General features: G+C 45.0%; 2 protein-coding genes and 1 long non-coding RNA gene across 10 annotated transcripts in view; 1 reads left to right on the top strand and 2 right to left on the bottom strand.

Annotated features, from left to right (window-relative positions):
* Positions 1-1,481, bottom strand: part of LOC146584151 (uncharacterized) — a 2,992-nt gene extending 1,511 nt beyond the window's left edge. Inside the window, exon 1 of the long non-coding RNA XR_014898264.1 lies at positions 1,312-1,481. This is a non-coding gene — a long non-coding RNA (uncharacterized LOC146584151). The remainder of the gene's footprint in view (positions 1-1,311) is intronic.
* The window catches only part of LOC146584150 (uncharacterized), a 26,028-nt gene extending 17,063 nt beyond the window's left edge, over positions 1-8,965 (bottom strand). For 4 of the 6 annotated variants that reach the window (XR_014898260.1, XR_014898261.1, XR_014898258.1 and 1 more), the window contains exons 1-3: positions 8,642-8,951; positions 7,741-7,865; positions 7,521-7,661 (exon numbers count right to left, since the gene is read on the bottom strand). Coding sequence is in view for 1 of the 6 variants with exons in the window: in XM_085325318.1 (XP_085181444.1) it covers positions 7,521-7,661; positions 7,741-7,865; positions 8,638-8,891 (520 nt within the window). In the remaining 5 variants the exon portion in view is untranslated. Of the gene's footprint in view, positions 1-6,000; positions 7,116-7,520; positions 7,662-7,740; positions 7,866-8,637 lie in introns of those variants that run through there. The other 2 variants (XR_014898262.1, XM_085325318.1) reach the window with 2 other exon arrangements.
* Positions 8,855-17,883, top strand: part of GTF3C5 (general transcription factor IIIC subunit 5) — a 9,199-nt gene continuing 170 nt past the window's right edge. The window contains exons 1-11 of one of the 3 annotated variants that reach the window (XM_085325316.1): positions 8,855-9,045; positions 9,477-9,699; positions 9,932-10,130; positions 11,247-11,442; positions 12,387-12,491; positions 13,010-13,124; positions 13,782-13,862; positions 14,631-14,728; positions 15,436-15,518; positions 15,785-15,927; positions 16,617-16,768. In XM_085325316.1, coding sequence (XP_085181442.1) covers positions 8,890-9,045; positions 9,477-9,699; positions 9,932-10,130; positions 11,247-11,442; positions 12,387-12,491; positions 13,010-13,124; positions 13,782-13,862; positions 14,631-14,728; positions 15,436-15,518; positions 15,785-15,927; positions 16,617-16,768 — 1,551 coding nt within the window. In that variant the 5' untranslated portion in view covers positions 8,855-8,889. Of the gene's footprint in view, positions 9,046-9,476; positions 9,700-9,931; positions 10,131-11,246; positions 11,443-12,386; positions 12,492-13,009; positions 13,125-13,781; positions 13,863-14,630; positions 14,729-15,435; positions 15,519-15,784; positions 15,928-16,616; positions 17,720-17,883 lie in introns of those variants that run through there. The other 2 variants (XM_085325314.1, XM_085325313.1) reach the window with 2 other exon arrangements.

Raw genomic sequence — 17,883 nt, 5'->3', positions numbered from 1 at the left:
TTCTGTTTCTATTCAGAGGACCTCCCACCTTTTTCAGTTGGATCTGGTTTTCATGCTCCTGGGTTCTCCCTGCATTTTTAAGCCTCTCAGATATAATAACCAAGGAGATTTCATAGGTACAGGGATGTCAGCAGCCCAGAGGAGAACTAGCTCCTTGTTTGCATGCAATCCCTCCTAAGAGAGAGCCATCTTCTGAAGAAGAGGTTGGAGAGACCCCAGCTTGGGCTTTCACTACAAGGAAACCTGCTGTCATACAGGGAGGGTCCCAACTTGCCCAGGGGCAAGAGAACAGGAACATGTTAAGTGAAAGATCCTGAGAAACAGCCCCTGTGAAAACAGTGTGCTCTGCTGTAATGTAACAGCCCCCTTGTGCTGGGCTTCCCCAACAGGACTGCAGGGCAAGGCAGCTGTTCCAAGCCCCCTGCCAGGCGTTTAGCACCTCATTCCCAGTGCTCTGCTCTCTGCCAGGAGCCTGGGCTTTCAGCTGWGCTGCTTGAAACTCTGGAAATATATATGAAGAAGACAGGAAGGAAGCAGATCTGGTTTTATCCATACTACACCACTCCAGGCTGGGTGAGAGCCTTTGGCTCCAAACACTGGGCCAACCATGGGGCAGGCCTGCTGCTAGCATAGAGCCCAGCTTTGCATGCAGTGTTACAAAGGTCTCAACTCTGCCTCAAACCTAATCTGACCCTAGGAGTTGCTGAACCCGTAAAACAGCTACACAAAGACGCTCAGTACCTGTCAGGATCAGGCTGTTGGTCTCACTAAATTCAAACAAACACCCCTGCCCTTGCTCTCCAAACATGCAAATTCTGCCCAGTCCTGACTGTTCTGAAAATAACACCTTTCCCACCATCTCCCCCTGCATCAAAAACATTCTGGCCAGTCAATCAAGGAAACAGATAACAAAAAGCAAAATCTCAACTAATCTTTGTGGCTGAAGAAAGAGCTGATTGTTATTGCCTCTCTCTGAGTCCTCCCTAGACCTTGCATTTCCCCAGTCCGCTTYACACCTTCATTCCTTTATCGTAGGGGATAGAAAATCCTGGTCTTTGGGCTGTTTTGTTTAGCAAATGAGGGACATGCAAAGTTATCCCTCTGGGCAGCTGTCAGAAAGAGAGAGATGCCTGTGTCTTCCAGACAGCTTTCAGACACTGAGAGCACCAGCCCACAAATATTATGATCAAGAACAGATTTAAGTTGAGACTTAAGATAGATATTTCTTTTCTCAATGAAGACAGAGCCACAGGACACCTGCAGGAAGAGAAGGCGTACTCCTGGCTAGCATGGCATTATACCGGAGCTTACCATCAGGTTGTGTACACCTACACATCGTGAAACACCAGCAAAGCCAAAACTCTCTGAAGTTGTCGTGCGTGCTGGCAAGAGAGAAGGAAACGATGGGAAAGACAGAGAAGAATTAGGCTCCAGTTGGGTTAATGACATATTGGATAAAGAATTTATTTGCTGAGTCCTGTTGCTCTTCCCCCCCCAGCTTCTTGAGAAAGCATTTTCACCGATAACAAAAGGAGAGTCCCTTCACCTCCCAGCAGGTCATTCCCCCAGCGCTGCACAGAGCTGATCACAGGTGAAAAGAGATATGTTGGGTGCACCCTGCCACTGGCAGGTTAGTTCTACCCATAAACACAAGTGGAAACCTGAAAGCATTAGTTGGTCTCCCAGAAACGGCTGCATAAGCATGTTCTCCCGTGCAGGGCAAACATTCCTCCCTGCTGTTAAAGAGCCTAGCCTGAGAAGGGATAGGAACTTGACCTGTAAAGCTATATGGGAAAAAAATAAATACTCCACAAACTTTTTTTTTTTTTTAATCAATTATCCTGCCTGCAAAACAGAGCTGTTTTTCCATTTTTGCCTTGGAATAGCATGTCCACACTGAAGAGACAAAATAGAGAAGCTGCACCAAAATAATTCAAGGGTAGTTAAATCACTCAGATCCCTCTGTGGTAGATGAAACTTAAGAAAAAGCAGATCTGTGCAGTGGAGTTACTGAACTAGAATGCTTCAAGTAACAGTCACCATGGCCACACACTGATCTTATGGTTACAACCGTGGACTGCGACTCAAGATCTGCCACTTCTCCTGTATGACTGCGGGCAAACGTCAAGCTCTGGATTTCTGAAGTTGCTCAGCTCCCCGTCAAGCTCACAGAAACCCAGCAACTCATCTGTGAAACGAGGACAGTAATTCCTCCTCTCCCCTTCCCTTTCTTTCACTTGTTTATTCCAACGGTAAGATAGTCAGGACCGGGCTGCCCCTCCTTATCTTTTACATATGGTGCCTTGCACAACGGAGCCTTGATCTCAGCTGGAACTCCTAAATGTTACTGTGATACTAGTAACGAATGCAAACCATAATCCAGGAAAGCAACCTAATTTGGTAAAATTACTGCTTAGAAAGAAATCTTCCGAGCGTGCACACTTAGACCCCAGCATTAAAATCATTAAACTTCCAAACAAGCAGAGAAACAGGACAAGTAGATACACAGAAAAAAACCAGACACCAGCAGCATTTCAACTCATGAATAATATTCAAGCAGAAAGAGCAGGACACTGATGCTGAGAACATCCTGTAAATTTTCATTTTAAAGTAGTAGTTTAAATACAAGCATTTTTTCAATCTGGTCCTCAGGCTAATTTTGACCTGGTGGCCCAAGGGTGATCTTTGTTCACCTTATGAGGCAGCAAAGCAGACAGAGAGCAAAGAGTCCCCAGGAATGGGGAAATCTGAGGCTGGGGAGGAGCTGAGCATGCACTGGGCTCAGCTTTGGTCTGATAAGTTTATCAAGCACTGCCGGCTGCTAACCGTCAGCCRGCAAAGTGGGCCTGTTAGGGAGGAGGAACAGCTCCCAGGGCAAGATATGACAACCCATGCCTTATCAGAGCGCCTGAGCCAGAGAGGGAACTGGAGAGTGAGCACTTTCCAACCACTTCATCTGAACAACAGACAGATTGGCAGGAAAGGCCTGTCAGCCCTTTGCTCCTGCCACTCCGAGCAGGAGCAGCAAAGCCCTGATCCATGCAAATAAGCCTGTAAGTGCAACACGAAGGTTGCAAATGTGAATGCAGAGCCCCAAGGAATGCACAGCCAAACCTTCTCCTAYGAACACTGCCCAAAGGGGAGAGTCAGATTTACAGCAAACAATTCAGATGCTTCCTGAGCAAACTGCCCCTCTTCGATTCTCCCCCATGCTGTCTCCCCAGGTTTAGGAGGACAAACCTAACCCTTCAGAGTAACACTAGTCACTAGGCTTGTGTGTGCTGGTAATGGCCTGGTTTCCCTCTTCATTTTTTTTTTGAAGAACAGTCAATAAAACAAGCAAATAGAAAAGGAAATACCAAATACCATTCACAGCATTAACCAAATCAATAGGGCAGCATTAACCAAATCAATATAGTTGAAGATCATGGAGAGACTCTTCAATGTTTGGATGAGCTCCCTTGGACAAGCACAGTCTGTGCAAGCTCCCTGCCTGTTCGCCTCAGCCACAGTGGGGAAGATAATGACCAATTCCTGCACGGCATGTCCTCTACTTGGCCTCCCTGCTGAGGATGCTGGCATAGCAGGGTAGAGATGGCACAAGACCATCACCTTAGACACACTGTGTTTCTTCAGTTCATCAAACCATCCTATTGTCAGATTAGGACTCATTTAGTACTAGACCATATAGGTGGCCATTGTCCTGCATCAGGCCTACCATTGAGTCTTTGGCTGCATTCAAATTGGTAACTTGGGTCCTGCCTATGTTAGGGAATTTTGCTGAGAGCTGACCCAAGCGATAGCCCCAAACCTAACCTGAGACCATCTATTCACAGCTGTATGCCTAGATGTAAGTGCTGTCCCAAGCCCCTCCATGCTGTCTGAGGCAGGAAGCCTACTGCAGCAGTAATGTAGGCCAAGATATCTCCAACTTGAGCTAGTCATCCAAAGGCTCCCTTTCTGGTAAGTAAAATACCTAGGGAGTGATTCAGCTCCTCCTAAAGCACATATAAAATAGGATAGATAAGTCATGCCTTTAAAGCACTTACTTCTGCTGATCAAGAAGAGAGCTTAATATGAATTGTGGGTATGTAGACATGAGATGAATCACACCCCTGTGGTTTCTGCACTACTCCTGGGCCAAATTTCTCAGTTCTTTCWGCTCCAGCCCATAATCTATGGGCCTGCTCTCCAGGCCATGAGCAACCTCTAAGTCATTTAATCCCTCCATGCATCAAAGGCTCCTAAGCAAGCTCTAAGTACAATATCCACATTCAATGTTGGCTAATGCAAGTCTGAGGTTCAAGGTTTCCTCATCAAGAATGATGAGTTTAAAAAAAAAAAAAGCCTACCCCACAGATTCTGCCTTCCTTTTGAATAATTTAAAAGCAATGGGACTTTATCTTGCCTCCCAGACCCTTCTATATTAGGAGCTTTGGTGGGATTTTTGTCAGTGGCCAAGTCTGGTGTTTTCTTCTCTCTATAAAATACAAATTATCTCTTGCCTCACTTGGGGAAGGGGAAGTCAGAGATGATGGTCCCATCCTGAGACCGTGGACATGCTGAAYGAGCATGTCAGTCAGCCATCCTTGCTCAGCCCTTTATTTAGCTCCAGCCTGTGACAACTTGACTGTGAATCAGTCAGGCCCAATGGCCACCCAGGTATAACAGTGCCTAGAGAACAGAGTTCAGAAACTCCCTGTGATATTGTGGCATCATGGAGAGGGGCAAATGAGSCTCAAACAAGAACAGTTTTAAGCTCAGCTCTGCCTTTGTCAGTTGACCTGAGCTAGTCATGACCCATCTCTCTGTCTCAGGTATCCTATCTGAAAAGTGGGAATAATAAAACAGACACACTCTGAGATCTACAGATAAGAACAAGATATAATTGCTGCACAGGTATAATAGTCTTACCCAGGAGTGGCACCCAGCATTGTGAAAAAACCCACACAAATTGCACAAAGCATCGAAGTAAGGCCCCTGCATTGGGATCTGCCATTCTGATCTTCATTTTCCCTTTAAATTATTTGCTACAGAACTAAAAATAGAACTTTGGTCACCTGGACTTCTAGTCTTGTTTCTTAACCAACTAGCTATCTTACTTCCTTGAAGTGCTATTTTAAGCGGAATATCTCAAGTTAAAACTCTGTTCTTAGGAAATGTATCATGCACTATCAGTGGGACTTTCATTTCTGATATCTGAAAGATACCTACAAAAATATGGGTAAAACATATCTTCTAGTACCTTAGATTAAGGACAGAGCTGACAATACGAGACTGGGGTTTGGTTTCAGAGTGAATGTGTATGGGACAACTGAGATTTACTATCGTAACTGGAACTTATAATTAACTAGAAAGACAGAGACATCCATTTTTGCATGTCTCCTGGGTAACGTCATAAAGTTGGTGTTGGAGGAATCAGGGGTATTAATGATACTTTGCATTTACAGAGCACACTCTTCTAAAGATTTCAAAAKGATCCACAAAATGGAAGCATCCTATCCCTATTTTATGGACAAGGAAACTGAAGGTCTGCAAGAGAGAAAGTGACTTATCCAATGTCATACTGAGAGTAAGTGAAAAACCTGGGACATGAACTGAGGCATTTTAGCTCCCAGCTCTTACGGTAATCATCAGGCAGTGGGACAAACTCAGACCAGCTGTGATGTAAATAACTGCATAATTCATTTCACCAGTCATACCARTGAAGTTTGATGCATTCTCTCAAAATACAACAAAATATAAACAGGCACATGAATGTCTGGGGGCCCTGAGACATCTTTGTTCATGCTACACCTTGCTGTGGAGTGTCTACAACCAGGCACTCCATACTCTGACCTATTTCCAGTCAAATCTCCCTTCCCTTAACTATGTATTTGCACAGAAGCCAGAAGGCCCAACATAAGACACTCAGTGGGATTTAGCCCCTAGTCTGCAAGGTACATTAGCTTTCTCCTGGCATCATTGTACATTCTGCAGGAAAGGCAACACAAAACCTTTCAGTTGTCAGAATCAATAATTTACATTTCAGGGCACTACCTCCCACTTCCTCAATCCCAATGTCCCCAGCAATCTTAGCTCGGAAGGGAATGTGACTCAGGCCTTCAACTGAAGGGTTGTCATCTACAAACCCTGAAGACTGGATGTGGCCGTGGTTTTATCACTGGCCCCCAGCTGCCTCTAGAACTCTTGCCTCCTCCCTGATGATTCAGCAAATCTTCTTTGAGGAGAAAAATAAGCATGTAAGTGAACAAATCACAATGTGAGATTACACAGATGAGCAGGGAAAAACTGTGGCTCAAAAGCGGGAGATAAAGGCTGGTGAAGTCACGTGATCCAAGGACTGGCAGGCATTGCAAAGACTTTTCGGGGGGGGGGTTAAAAAAAAGCACAAAAAATATGGTTGTAGTTTGGAGTCTTTACACCTTAAAACATTGCCAACGATAAAAGAGAACACAACATGGAAGGAAATGAAGTATATTTTGCCCTCCATTATCTGGACTTTGCACAGGGCTGATCTGAATTGTCACTAGTATTACTGAGAGCAGAAGTCTATTCTGGTTTGTATTGGAACAAAGTTCCATTAAGCAAACTATTTTCAGAAGGAGTTCCTGCTCTCTGTACAAATAATAATAATAATAAAACCCTGCTAACCAAGATTTTCAATAGTTTGGAAGCTCAGTATCAGGGACTTTAAACATTACTGTTCCTGGAAAAATGTTCTGTAAGTCATGAGTTATCTAAGGCATCTCAGCAGCTAGAAATAATGCTTTACCTTATGGTAGTGTTGGCTACTGAATCCTATATTTATATACTATAGCACTTTTCCACAAACATTTTGTTTCCTGCTGTAACCATTTCCGAAACGGAACACATATTAACAGTTCATATTAACAGTTCAGGGCACAGAGTATATAGAACAGAAAGTATAGAAGAAACTTCAGCAGGAGATTAGCTAGAAGATAACCCTAACAGCATTCAGCCTGGACACTCCAGTCAGAGCTCACTCTTCCAAAAAAACACCATGAAATCCCAATGAAAATAAAAATGTTCACATCTACAGAGGGCACAGGTCACAGTTGTGGAATGTCTCAACCCAGAGTGTCTTCTGATATCTGTGAAACACAGAGATACACCTTAAAAGATGCACCTTTTCACTAGATTAAATGCAACAAAAACAGGAAGCACAGAAAGAAAGAGGAACTCAGGAACTGTGCGTATGCATRCTGTGGATGGATAAATTGAAGCTCACTCTAGTGTTGCACTGTTTTTTACACTCTTTCCGATTTACATCACTAAATAGCACAAAGATCCAAGTTTTGACACTGAAGAACTACTACTAAGCAGAACTGACCTACTTTGCTATGGATTTGTGTATTGTTCATGAAAATTTATGTATTTACCTCAGCGATAAAGTACAGCTCGTAAAACCTATGGAAAACACATATAACCTTAGGGCCTTAAAAATACATCATTTGTAGCAGGTATATACTGCCTGAGGGGTTTATACTGCAGCTTACCAGGGTGACAGCTCTGGCAGCAGAGCAGGACTTTCGGGAAAGTAACTGCAAAATGCGAGCGCCTCATACCCAGCCCTCCCTCTGGATTCGCGACTCCTTGCRGAGCAGGTGAACAGGGTGCATCAATCCAGCCTGAGCTTGCTGAGAAGAAGAGCAGAGATGTGCCACCGCTGTGCTTCAGCTGAAGTGGGAAGAGTGCAGGGTAGGAAMGAGGACAAACCTAGCGCTCCTTGCCCCTTCTCCGCGGGCTCCGGGAGGCTGCAGGGCTTTGGTAGCCTGGCGTATTTTCYCTCAGAGCCTGGCTGCTCTTCCGCGGGATGCATGGAGGGAGCCATCACAGCAAAGCTGGGGGAAATAAGTGAAAGACGGAAGGCTGGATGGGTGGCAAACRCCAGGCCAGCAGGTTCTTCCAGGTACCAAGGCGCATGGAAATGACGGATCGCTATGGCAACCCCGGAGTATTTTACTCCTGGAAGATACTAGTTCGGTCTCAATTTATTCAGTGTTTCAGGCACTGTGTGCACTGAATTCCCCTTGAGCTCATTCAGGGAGTTACTGCCATCTAAATTATGTTTAAATGGTGCCAGTGGGGATTTGTTGGTCCAAGCCACAGCATTCAGTTAGCAAGCATTAGCCAGGACGAGCACAACCCTGGCCGAAAGCGCCCCTTGCCGTAAGCACGGAGAAGGAGCCGGCACAGATGAGCCAGGGCAGCTCCTCTGGATGGTTTCCCGCGGCAGTGCTGCCACCTCTCACGCTTTTGGGGGGTTTCCACTCGAGTCTGGCAATAACCAGGTGCAATCCTTAAAGTCGGAGTGCCAGAGCCAAGGAAAGAGACGGTTTCTGAGCCTGATGAGGGCAGAGGACAGGCTGGAAATGTGGTGCCACTGCACCCTACAGGCTGAAGACACAGGAACTTAAAAAAAAAAATTCCCCCCAAATCACAATTTTTAAGCCAGTCYCAACAGCTACGGGAGGGAGGCTGACTCCGGACCTCCGGATAGTCCGGGCTGCGCCCGCCCTGCAGCGGAGTCTCAGGGGACTAACGAAACGACCAGCCGCGTCGCTGCGAGGAGCCAGGGCTGAGCGAAACACGAGGCCGCAAATCACGACATACMGACCTGGTGCCGGGCCGCGGCGCCCCGCAGCCTCCTTACACCTCCGAGACGCACAACCGCCGGCGGCGGCCCCCAGCCCAGGCCCCGCGCCCTCCGCGCCCTCCGCGCCCGCCATTTTCTGCCGCGGCCTCAGCCCGGGGCAGGCGGCGGCGCTCGGCTGGGCCGCGGCGGGCGGAACCGTTTTGCGGCGGAACCTTCGCGCCGCGGCTCGGGGTGGGGGCGGCTGCCGGGCGGGGCGGCGCCGGGGCACCATGGCGGCGGGCGGCGGCGGGCGATGGGGGGAGGTGGGCTCGGCCGTGCTGGAGCTGCCCCGCTCGCCGCGGCTGGTGTGCGTGGAGTACCCGGGGCTGGTGCGGGATGTCGGCGCCGTGCTGCGGACGCTGGGAGGAGAGCAGGGGGTGTCGCGGGTGAGGGGATGCCCGCGCGCAGGCGGGGCGGGCAGCGGGCGCAGGCCGAGGCGGTGAAGCGAGGGCCGGGCGGGGGGCGCAGGGCCCGGCCCGCGGGAAGGCGCTGAGGGGGGCAGGGTGGCCGCGCAGGCTGGGCAGCCCGGGGGGGCCCGGTCCCTCCGCTGAGCGGGGACAGGCCTTGGCAGTGGGCTGCAGGGCGGGGGATGAAGCTGCCTCTCCAGGCCGCTGCCGTCCGTGAGAGACAGGCCAGGAAGCACCGAGCAAACAGGATCGGCATCCACGAGCCCTCCTGCGCTGGGAGTTGCCGTGGCCAGGGGAGGGAAAGGCTCAAGGCCTCCAGGGTGAGGGTGCGGGGCTGGAGGAGGCCTGGCGTGCGGGCGGGCGGGCGGCCGAGGTGCTAAYGGAGGGTGTCTGTGCCCTGGCTGATGTAGATCTATGCAGACCCTGCGAAAAGGCTGGAGCTGTATTTCCGCCCTAAGGACCCCTACTGCCATCCCGTGTGTGCCAATCGCTTCCCCACCTCCACCATGCTGCTCAAGGTGAGGAGGAGGACCAAGAAGAAGAAGCAGCTGGAGGCTGAAGACCAGTTTCAGACTGAAGTCAAGTTTGAAATGGAAATTCTGGGGATTGTCACTACTGTTTACAAATTTCAAGGTAATACCTTGATTTGTGTCCACGTGGCTTACAGACTAACACATTTTATGTGAAAGGGGAATGCTTCCATTTAGAATTCAGGACTGGAAGGAAAATCAAGTCTTCTATAACCTCCATGCTGTATAAAACTTTTCATAAACTTGTCAGGCTCCTGCCCCTGAGAACTGACTGTTCTGTGCAATACCATTATTTTCACAGTGCACCTCTTTGCCTTAACTTTTGTTTCTCACAGGAATGTCTGACTTCCAGTACCTGGCAATGCACTCTGGACCTGACGGCAAGCAAACCTCTATGTATGACAAAGTCCTAATGCTCAAACCAGAGAAAGAAGAATTCTTCAATAGAGAGTTACCTCTCTACATTCCTCCACCAATTTTCTCACGTCTGGACACTCCTGTTGACTATTTCTATCGGCCAGATATACAACACCGGTTAGTGCCTTTTCTCACAACATCATAAATATCTGTGTTGGTTCCTGAATGAACAGACAATGAAACCTTTTACTGGTTTGATACATATTTCTAATATTGAAGTTTTTAATTTAAGATTTCCTTTTTGTYGCTTGTAGATGCCTCTAGTCCATTCTGATTTCTGCATTTTGGTTTATGAGATTGTGCTCTTGAAGCATTAGAGCAGCATTCAATACATCATTTATGCATTTCACATTCATGCCACTCCCATCTTCTTTTTTTTATCCCTTTTGATTTGGTGCAATGTCGGCAGGCGTGCTTGGGAAACAGCATGGGCAGCAGAAACCTCAGAAAAAGTTGGCTTGAGGACTTGTCAGGTGAGGTGGCCTACTGACGTGAGGAAGATAACTGCCTCCCCCMAGGACACTAATGCAATATAAGATGTAGTGAGCCCTGATTTCTGCTTATTTCTAGTGGGATGGAGCTTAGTGGAGAGTGTGCAGGAGTCAATGCCRTGTGTTCCCATGATCACATTCACTGGAGCTGTTCCTTCCTGACCTCTTGTTTGTTTTTCCGGCAAAACAATCTGTGATATCTCCCATAAGACACATCTTTCATTTTCTCACTGTAGTCCTTCACTAGAACTGAAAAAATACAGATAGATATTATCTTATTTTCAGATTGAGCTAGTAACTCCATTTCCCTGTACATTCCTGAGCTTCAGTAATTACAATAGAGCAAATATGGTGTGAACCATAGGAGTGAAGCCTTTTGTGTTGCAATTATATTTCATACAAATTAGCAATAAACTGCCTGAGGGTTTTCAGACAAATAGTACAGGGGAGCTCTGTCATACGGCAACTGGATGTAGTTTTGCAGGTTTTTAAAAAAATCTAAATGTTCTTTCGTCAATGTTTTAAGGAAAATACTTTTAAGAATCTTTTGTGATTACCAGTATGTGATTCCAAAATCCACAGAAAGGTCAAGCCAAAGTTAAATCTGTTGTTCACACAGCTGTGTCTTTTCTCTTTGGGAAATTTGGAACACAAACCTCATTTCTGCATGTTCCAGTGAAGGCCACAGCTCTGTGCGYGCCACATGCAGAAAGCAAATCCAGTCCTTTGTGCCGTTTCTTAGGGATGGATATAACAATCCCCAAGTATCTGGTGAGAACCTGATTGGCCTCAGCAGGGCCCGGCGCCCACACAATGCTATCTTTGTGAACTTTGATGACGAAGAAATCCCAGCTAAACCACTGGATGCTGCTGTACAGACCTGGAAGAAAGTATGCACTAATCCTGTGGATAAAAAGGTGGAGGAAGAGCTGAGAAAGGTACATGACAAATTCCTGAGCTGGACTGAGCACTGTACTGTTGCATGCTGTGTACRAAAAGCTGCATTCAGCCATTTTTTTGACCTCCAGGAAGATTCTTGGCTTCAAGAATCTTTTGTACATTAGCAATTGTAACTACTTACTGGCTTCTCAGAAGGTTTTGAGATCTTGACTTAAAGTTTCCTGTTTAATCTTTCTGCAGAGTAATATATGGACCTACCTGACTAGACCAGGGAGCTTAATCTGGGCCTTTTGGTTCAATTCCAGTTCCATATCAAATGTCTAGTGTAACCTTGGCAAAATATACATTTGCTTTTTCCATTCCCTAATCTGTCAAAGGAGAAGGGCTGTGGTGACATAATCTGCCAAGTTTACGGGAATATTTGATGTCTTGAACAGCTGTAGCTGTCCTTGTAAATAATGGATAAGATAAGGCATGACAAAGTCACATCACTGAAGTAAATGAATGGCCTGTATCTGAAATGCCACCCAAGGCTCTGAAATTGTGTTCATCAGAGTTAATTGTGTTCTGAAAGTGAATTTTTCAGTTTGCCTTCTGCTGGACCAGCTCTCCAGCTTTTTTGGAGTGGAGACTGGCTGTTRAATAAAAATGGTCTGTTTTTCTGAGGATAACAACAGAACAGATCAGAAGTCTGACTGATACGACAAGTCTCAGTAGACTAAACTGAGACCGCTGTGTTCACTTCACTTTGCAAGTCAAGCTTTGAATCTGTCTTTGCAGCAAAGGTACACTAAGTTCCTTTTTGTGCCACCTGGCCTTACGTAAGGTTGCTTCTACTTTTGGCTATGCCAGTTGCCATTCTGACAGCTGTTATTGTGGGCCAAAGGCTAAAACATAAGAAAGTTCATTTGAAAAACTTAAATTGCCATTAGTAACTCACTTCCTTCCCACTGTTTCCACTGCTGGTTCTGTATTACTTTAGCTCTTTGAAGTCCGTCCTGTCTGGTCTCGGAATGCAGTCAAGGCCATTATCAGTGTTCATCCAGACAAGCTGAAACTTCTGTTGCCATATTTGGCCTATTACATGGTAAGTTTCTTGATATATCTGCTTTTGTTCCTATTTCAGGCACCTGGGAGGTAAAGAGAAGGGAGGATCAATTGGATTTTCCTGACTCTGTACAGTTTCTCAGATCCTACCACTAAGAATCTGATTTTAATGTTACATAAAGAGAGAAGGGAAATCTTGCTTCTAAACAGAAATTAAAAGCATGGAGGATTCAGTAACTGCTTGCTCAACAGGTTCTGGTCTGGTTTGCAGTTACAGCAAACACTCAGACTGACTATCCGGCAATAGTAGTAGGAATTTTCCAAATAGAAACATTTTATTGTGACTTTGCAAGTTAATTTGTAAAAGCACAAATATTTGCAACCTAGATGCTTTGATTTCCTCTAGCTTTGGTATAGGAATACTGGTGCTCAAAGTGAGGAAAGAGCTGGCAAAAAAAAAGATCTTTGGGCAAAGAGGGAACATACTAGAATTTTCTAAGAAACTGTGCAGCTCTGTATTGTCTTTAGTAACTATCCTCCCTCTGTGTGTTTACACAGCTAACAGGTCCCTGGAGAAGCTTATGGGTTAGGTTTGGGTATGACCCCAGAAAACACCCTGAAGCAAAGATTTATCAAGTCCTGGATTTCCGAATTCGCTGTGGAATGAAATATGGTAAAATGGCCCAACGCACAGAGACCCTGTCTTTGCTTTCTGGTTAATTCTTGTAGTTCTTTTTATTTATTTTTGAACTCTAAAGACAGTTTTTCCTGAGTTTCTTCTTTGATGGAGAGGACATCTTTCTAGAGTTCAATTGTTTCCGGTATTTCTTCTGTAAATTTATTGATTTCATATTATGTAGTATTTTTTTCCTCATTAGATACATTCCAAACCCAGAGAACAACTGGCTGACTTTTCTCCTCCATRTGTTCAGAGCCCAAGTGTATGCCAGCAGGCATCTTCCCTCTGGCTCTGGGGAGGCACCGAGCAGTAGATTCTCCTGCTTATATAGTAGCTTTTTCTCAAGGATCTTCAAAACGGTTTGTCCAGGGCACTGTCGCAGACCTTGGGACATAGGATTCCCTTGGTCTTAATTTGCAGAAGGCAAGTTGAGGGAAATGACTTTCAAAAGTCGTGTGATGAGTGCATGAGAGAGTGGTGCAGCCATTAGTTTTGTTTTTCTGGTATCTCTCTTCTCCCCATCTCACTAAAATCAGTGTATCCCGAAGATCAACTTTTCTTTCACACACTAGTACTTGTGTTATTGACCCAGGGTTATTCTGCAGGGTGCTTGCCCTCAGTTCAGTGTCTGTTTTCTTTTTTCACCTCTAGGTTATGCCTCCAATGATATGCCAGTGAAAGCAAAACGTAGCACATATAACTACAGTCTGCCCATCACTGTCAAAAAGCCAGGTAGGTTGAGCCAGCGGAAGCAATATCTGACTATTTTGTGTTTCTTTGGTTTATCTCTTCCTTGTTGCAGGTGGTGAAAACTTTCCCTGTGTTCCAGCTCAGCCAAAACTGGAACTTTATCTCAGGTTGCAATATGGTGCTGCTGTTAAAACCAGTAGAAGAGTTTTCTGCTGGGAAGTGGTGTGAGAGTTTTGGATAACTGAATGCCTGGCTGGCTGAGCTAGAGCATCTGTAGGAGGTAGAAGGGACCCTGGGGAACCCAGCTGAATCAAGATGTATCAGAAAAGCGTTATCATAACTATAGAAAAGTACCAAGTGCTTGGGCAGCTGTCCCATTCCTTGATTTCCTGCTCCACTCCCAAAATGGGGTCCTGGAAAGGAAACTACAATACACAGTGAAGCAGAGGACCAAAGGCGTTGCAGTGAATGYGTACGGTAGTTCTTCACTGCAACACAGTGGGAACTCAGCATACATTCTGTTTGGTGAACAGAGCAGCGCAGAATTGGGGGCAGTATCATTCCCTCCCTTCTTGAAAAGAAATAGAAAGTACTAAATGCATCAGCAAATGTGCTGTGGTTGAAACTCAGCCAAACTCACCACTTTTCTTGTGACTGGTTTGCCATGCAGTAACATCTTTCCAGAATGAGCAACACATGCTCAGTTGCTAGGTTGGTTTCATTTTTGCTGGCCAGCAAAGTTGAATCAAAATAGAGAAGTGAGATTACAGCACCACAGTGTGAAAGAAGTTCTCTGTCTGTCTCTTTCAGTAAGTCATACAGTCAGTATACATGATCTGAAACAAGGGCTCAGTACTTCTGGGGCATCCACTTCMAAAAAGCCTGCCTCCAGCAGGTACAAACTGAAGGTAGGTATTAAGGCTCTTCTACAGGAATCTTGAAATAGTCTAGTAGAAAAAAGAATGTTTCTTTTTTTGTCAGCCACTTAAGGGTACAGATTTCTCTCTGAGATGTGAGTGATTTGGTGTCCTCACGTTTAACTGCAAAGTTGCTAGTTGTATCTTCCACTGCAGAACTGTAACCTGCTGTTTATTTAATGCGTATCTTAAAAGCCGCAAGTTGGGATTGGTACTCTCAGCCCTAGTCTTAGATGTAGTAGGTATTTTGTTTCCTTCTGATAAATTTGGAGATCTTTATGAGCAGTGAAGTGCAAAATATCACCATGTGTTTATCAGGTTGTCCTAGAGTGCAGCAGGGTAAAATAGGTATGTAACAGGAGTCTCGGGTTTTTATTCTTTGCTTTTTTGCTAGCATGAAACCTGTGATCCACTGATATGTAGTAAAAGTTTATGGTTAAAGTTGCAGCTTGAAGAAGTGATGTTTGCTCTGCCCATTTGTGCTGTGGTGACTATGGCTGCAGTGAAATACTGCTGCATTCCTCATTTAGCTTTATCTTTTACCTCATGCAGATCATCACTCCTTGCCTTGGAACTGTTGTATAGGAAGTACCTTGTTCTTGAGCTAGCCCATAGGAAGTACTTTCCAATCTATGTCAAAGTTGACCTGTTATATCAAGAAACACACATTAAATCTTTTCCTTCTTTCCCTTTTTTAGGAATCTATCTACATTTTCCGAGAAGGAGCCTTACCACCTTATCGGCAGATGTTCTACCAGCTCTGTGACTTGAATGTGGAGAGGTATTGCATACTGGCAGCAGAGTCTTCTGTTAAAACTAGATTTCAAAACCTATTTATATCCGGTCCATTCTTCTCTCTCTTTGACCAGCAACTTAAGAGATACGATGGACACATGAAATTCTTTCCCTCATGACAGCTATGTGAATAACCAAATATACTATTCCAACTTACTGAAATGTAAAGGAAATAAGTCTTGCTTTGCCCCATGTGAAGCCTGTGTCTGATTGTAGAAGGCTAACACTTCCTCCCTTTTTGCTGCTTTTTAGCTTACAGAAAATCATCCATCGGAACGATGGTGCAGAGTCAGAATGCACAGAACGGGATGGGTGGTGCCTTCCAAAGACTAGTGATGATCTGCGAGATACCATGTCTCTGATGATAAAGCAGATAATCAGATCCACAAGACCTGGTAAGTGTACTTTTAAACTTCTAAGTACTGAATAACATCTTACTGCCTTCCTGGTGGTATCAAGAGCTTGTGGACTGAATTAAGATACTGCAGTTGGCCTTGAGGCAGCAGTGTTCCCATATCCACACCCTTCTTATTTGGAGGTTAAATGGTGGTGCTAGATTTGGTGTTCTTTCTGTTCCCGCTCATCACAGTGAGGGAGATGAATTTGCAGTCCTGGGTTGGGATTATAAATGTCTCGGAGTGATAGTTTTCCGTTTCATCTTCGCTGTATCATAGCCTTCAGGTTATAAATGTCTTTGCCTAGTGCTACCTGTGATACTATCCTTACAGATGTACTGGTTGATGGCATCAAGAATTAACTTAATGCTTTTTATTGATGGCTTTATTTGAACAAGGAGAAATGAGGAAGTTATTTTTGCGTGATGCTGGGCAAAAACGGTATCCCAGTGAATTATGTTACAATCAACTAGGTGAAGACACACGATAGTGCAAACCTGCTGATGTTCTCCTAGCATTCCTGGAGTAGGAGAACAAGCTGTTCTGGTTTTGATCACATTCTGTTAAGATGTACATTAGCTGTGACCTTCAGACTTCCTCTCACTTGATTTATGAACCCTACTGCACATTCCCCCAGGATTCACTGAGAAAGGAATTGTAATATCTTCCCCTCTTTCTTCCCAATTAAGCTCTTTTCTCAAGTACAACAAGCAGTGAAGATGGCAAAGAGCAGCTGACATATGAGTCTGGAGAGGAAGAGGATGATGAAGAGGAGGAGGAAGAGGACTTCAAGCCTTCTGATGGGAGTGAAAATGAAATGGAAACAGAAATTCTGGACTACGTATGAATTCAGTGAGCAGCCTAGCTGCAGTTGGATAGACTTCTTCCATTTAGTTTCTTGAGCGCTAAGGGATTAGCAACCATGCACAGGATGTGGAAAAGCAGAACTTGTAATAAGATGCCATCTACTTACCTGATGCTGAATGTGGTACCTGCTGATGGCCATCATTCTGGATGTTTAGGAGCCATTGCCTACGTTTTTGTAATTGCTGGCCAAAAAGCCCTCATAAAATTGATGCGATGGGGATACTGTTTTCTTGCCTAGCTCCAGCTGGCATTTACTGTTGCAGTTCTTGCTAGTTCAGATGAGGTCAGTGGTCCTTCACTTGCTCTGTTTTCCGTGGCTGTTACATAATTTGTGTTTTTCTTGTCTTCTAACAAACTGCAGCTTCAATGTGCATGCAGAACAAGGATGAACTGTTCCTGGACAACCGTGGTGGCCAGTCTCCTCAGTTTAAATCTCATTGCCTCTTATAAAGCATCGAGAGCATATTTGTTCTTGTTTGCTCCAATATATGAGACTTAGCCACCCTTGACCTCAACTGTAATTAGACAGCATTCAACTGATTAACCTTTTCTTAAGCTTAGGAGACCACAAAATTCTTGGGTCTATCATGTGGGTCAGCTGGTAAAACTATGAATAAAATTAACTCCATGAGGAGAACTACAGGAAGTAGTTCACTGCTGACACTTCATCAGGAGGCTCTGAGGAGTGTCAGGCAAGCTGGCTTAAATCTATCAGAGCCTGCAAAAAGAGCTGTTCATAATTACACTTATGCGAGAGGGAAATTATTATTTTTAACTTACTGAGCCATGGGAGAGCAGGTGCTAAGAAACCACCTGTCCACACAGAAGAAGATGTAGTATTTCTAACAAGTTGAATATCCAGTTCCCCCAAAGAACACTTTCTTTTTTTAATAATAATAAAAAATGCTTCCTTTGTCCAATAGCATCATCCTTCTCCTTGATTTGTTATAAGTAATGTAACTTGGATAACCCCTGTTTGGATAATTGAAACATGGTAGTTCTAGGGGCATAATGAAGAGTTAAATTAAGAAAGCCTTTTAAACTAGGTTTTACTAGGTGCATGCAAGGAAACCAACCTGTTTTTTTTTT

The sequence above is a fragment of the Rhea americana genome, unplaced genomic scaffold (genome assembly GCF_003343005.1).
Source record: "Rhea americana isolate MKP2758 unplaced genomic scaffold, rheAme1 scaffold_97, whole genome shotgun sequence".
Classification (NCBI taxonomy): domain Eukaryota; kingdom Metazoa; phylum Chordata; class Aves; order Rheiformes; family Rheidae; genus Rhea; species Rhea americana.
Note: the sequence above shows the minus strand (reverse complement) of the source record. Positions and strands in the feature narration are given on the sequence as shown.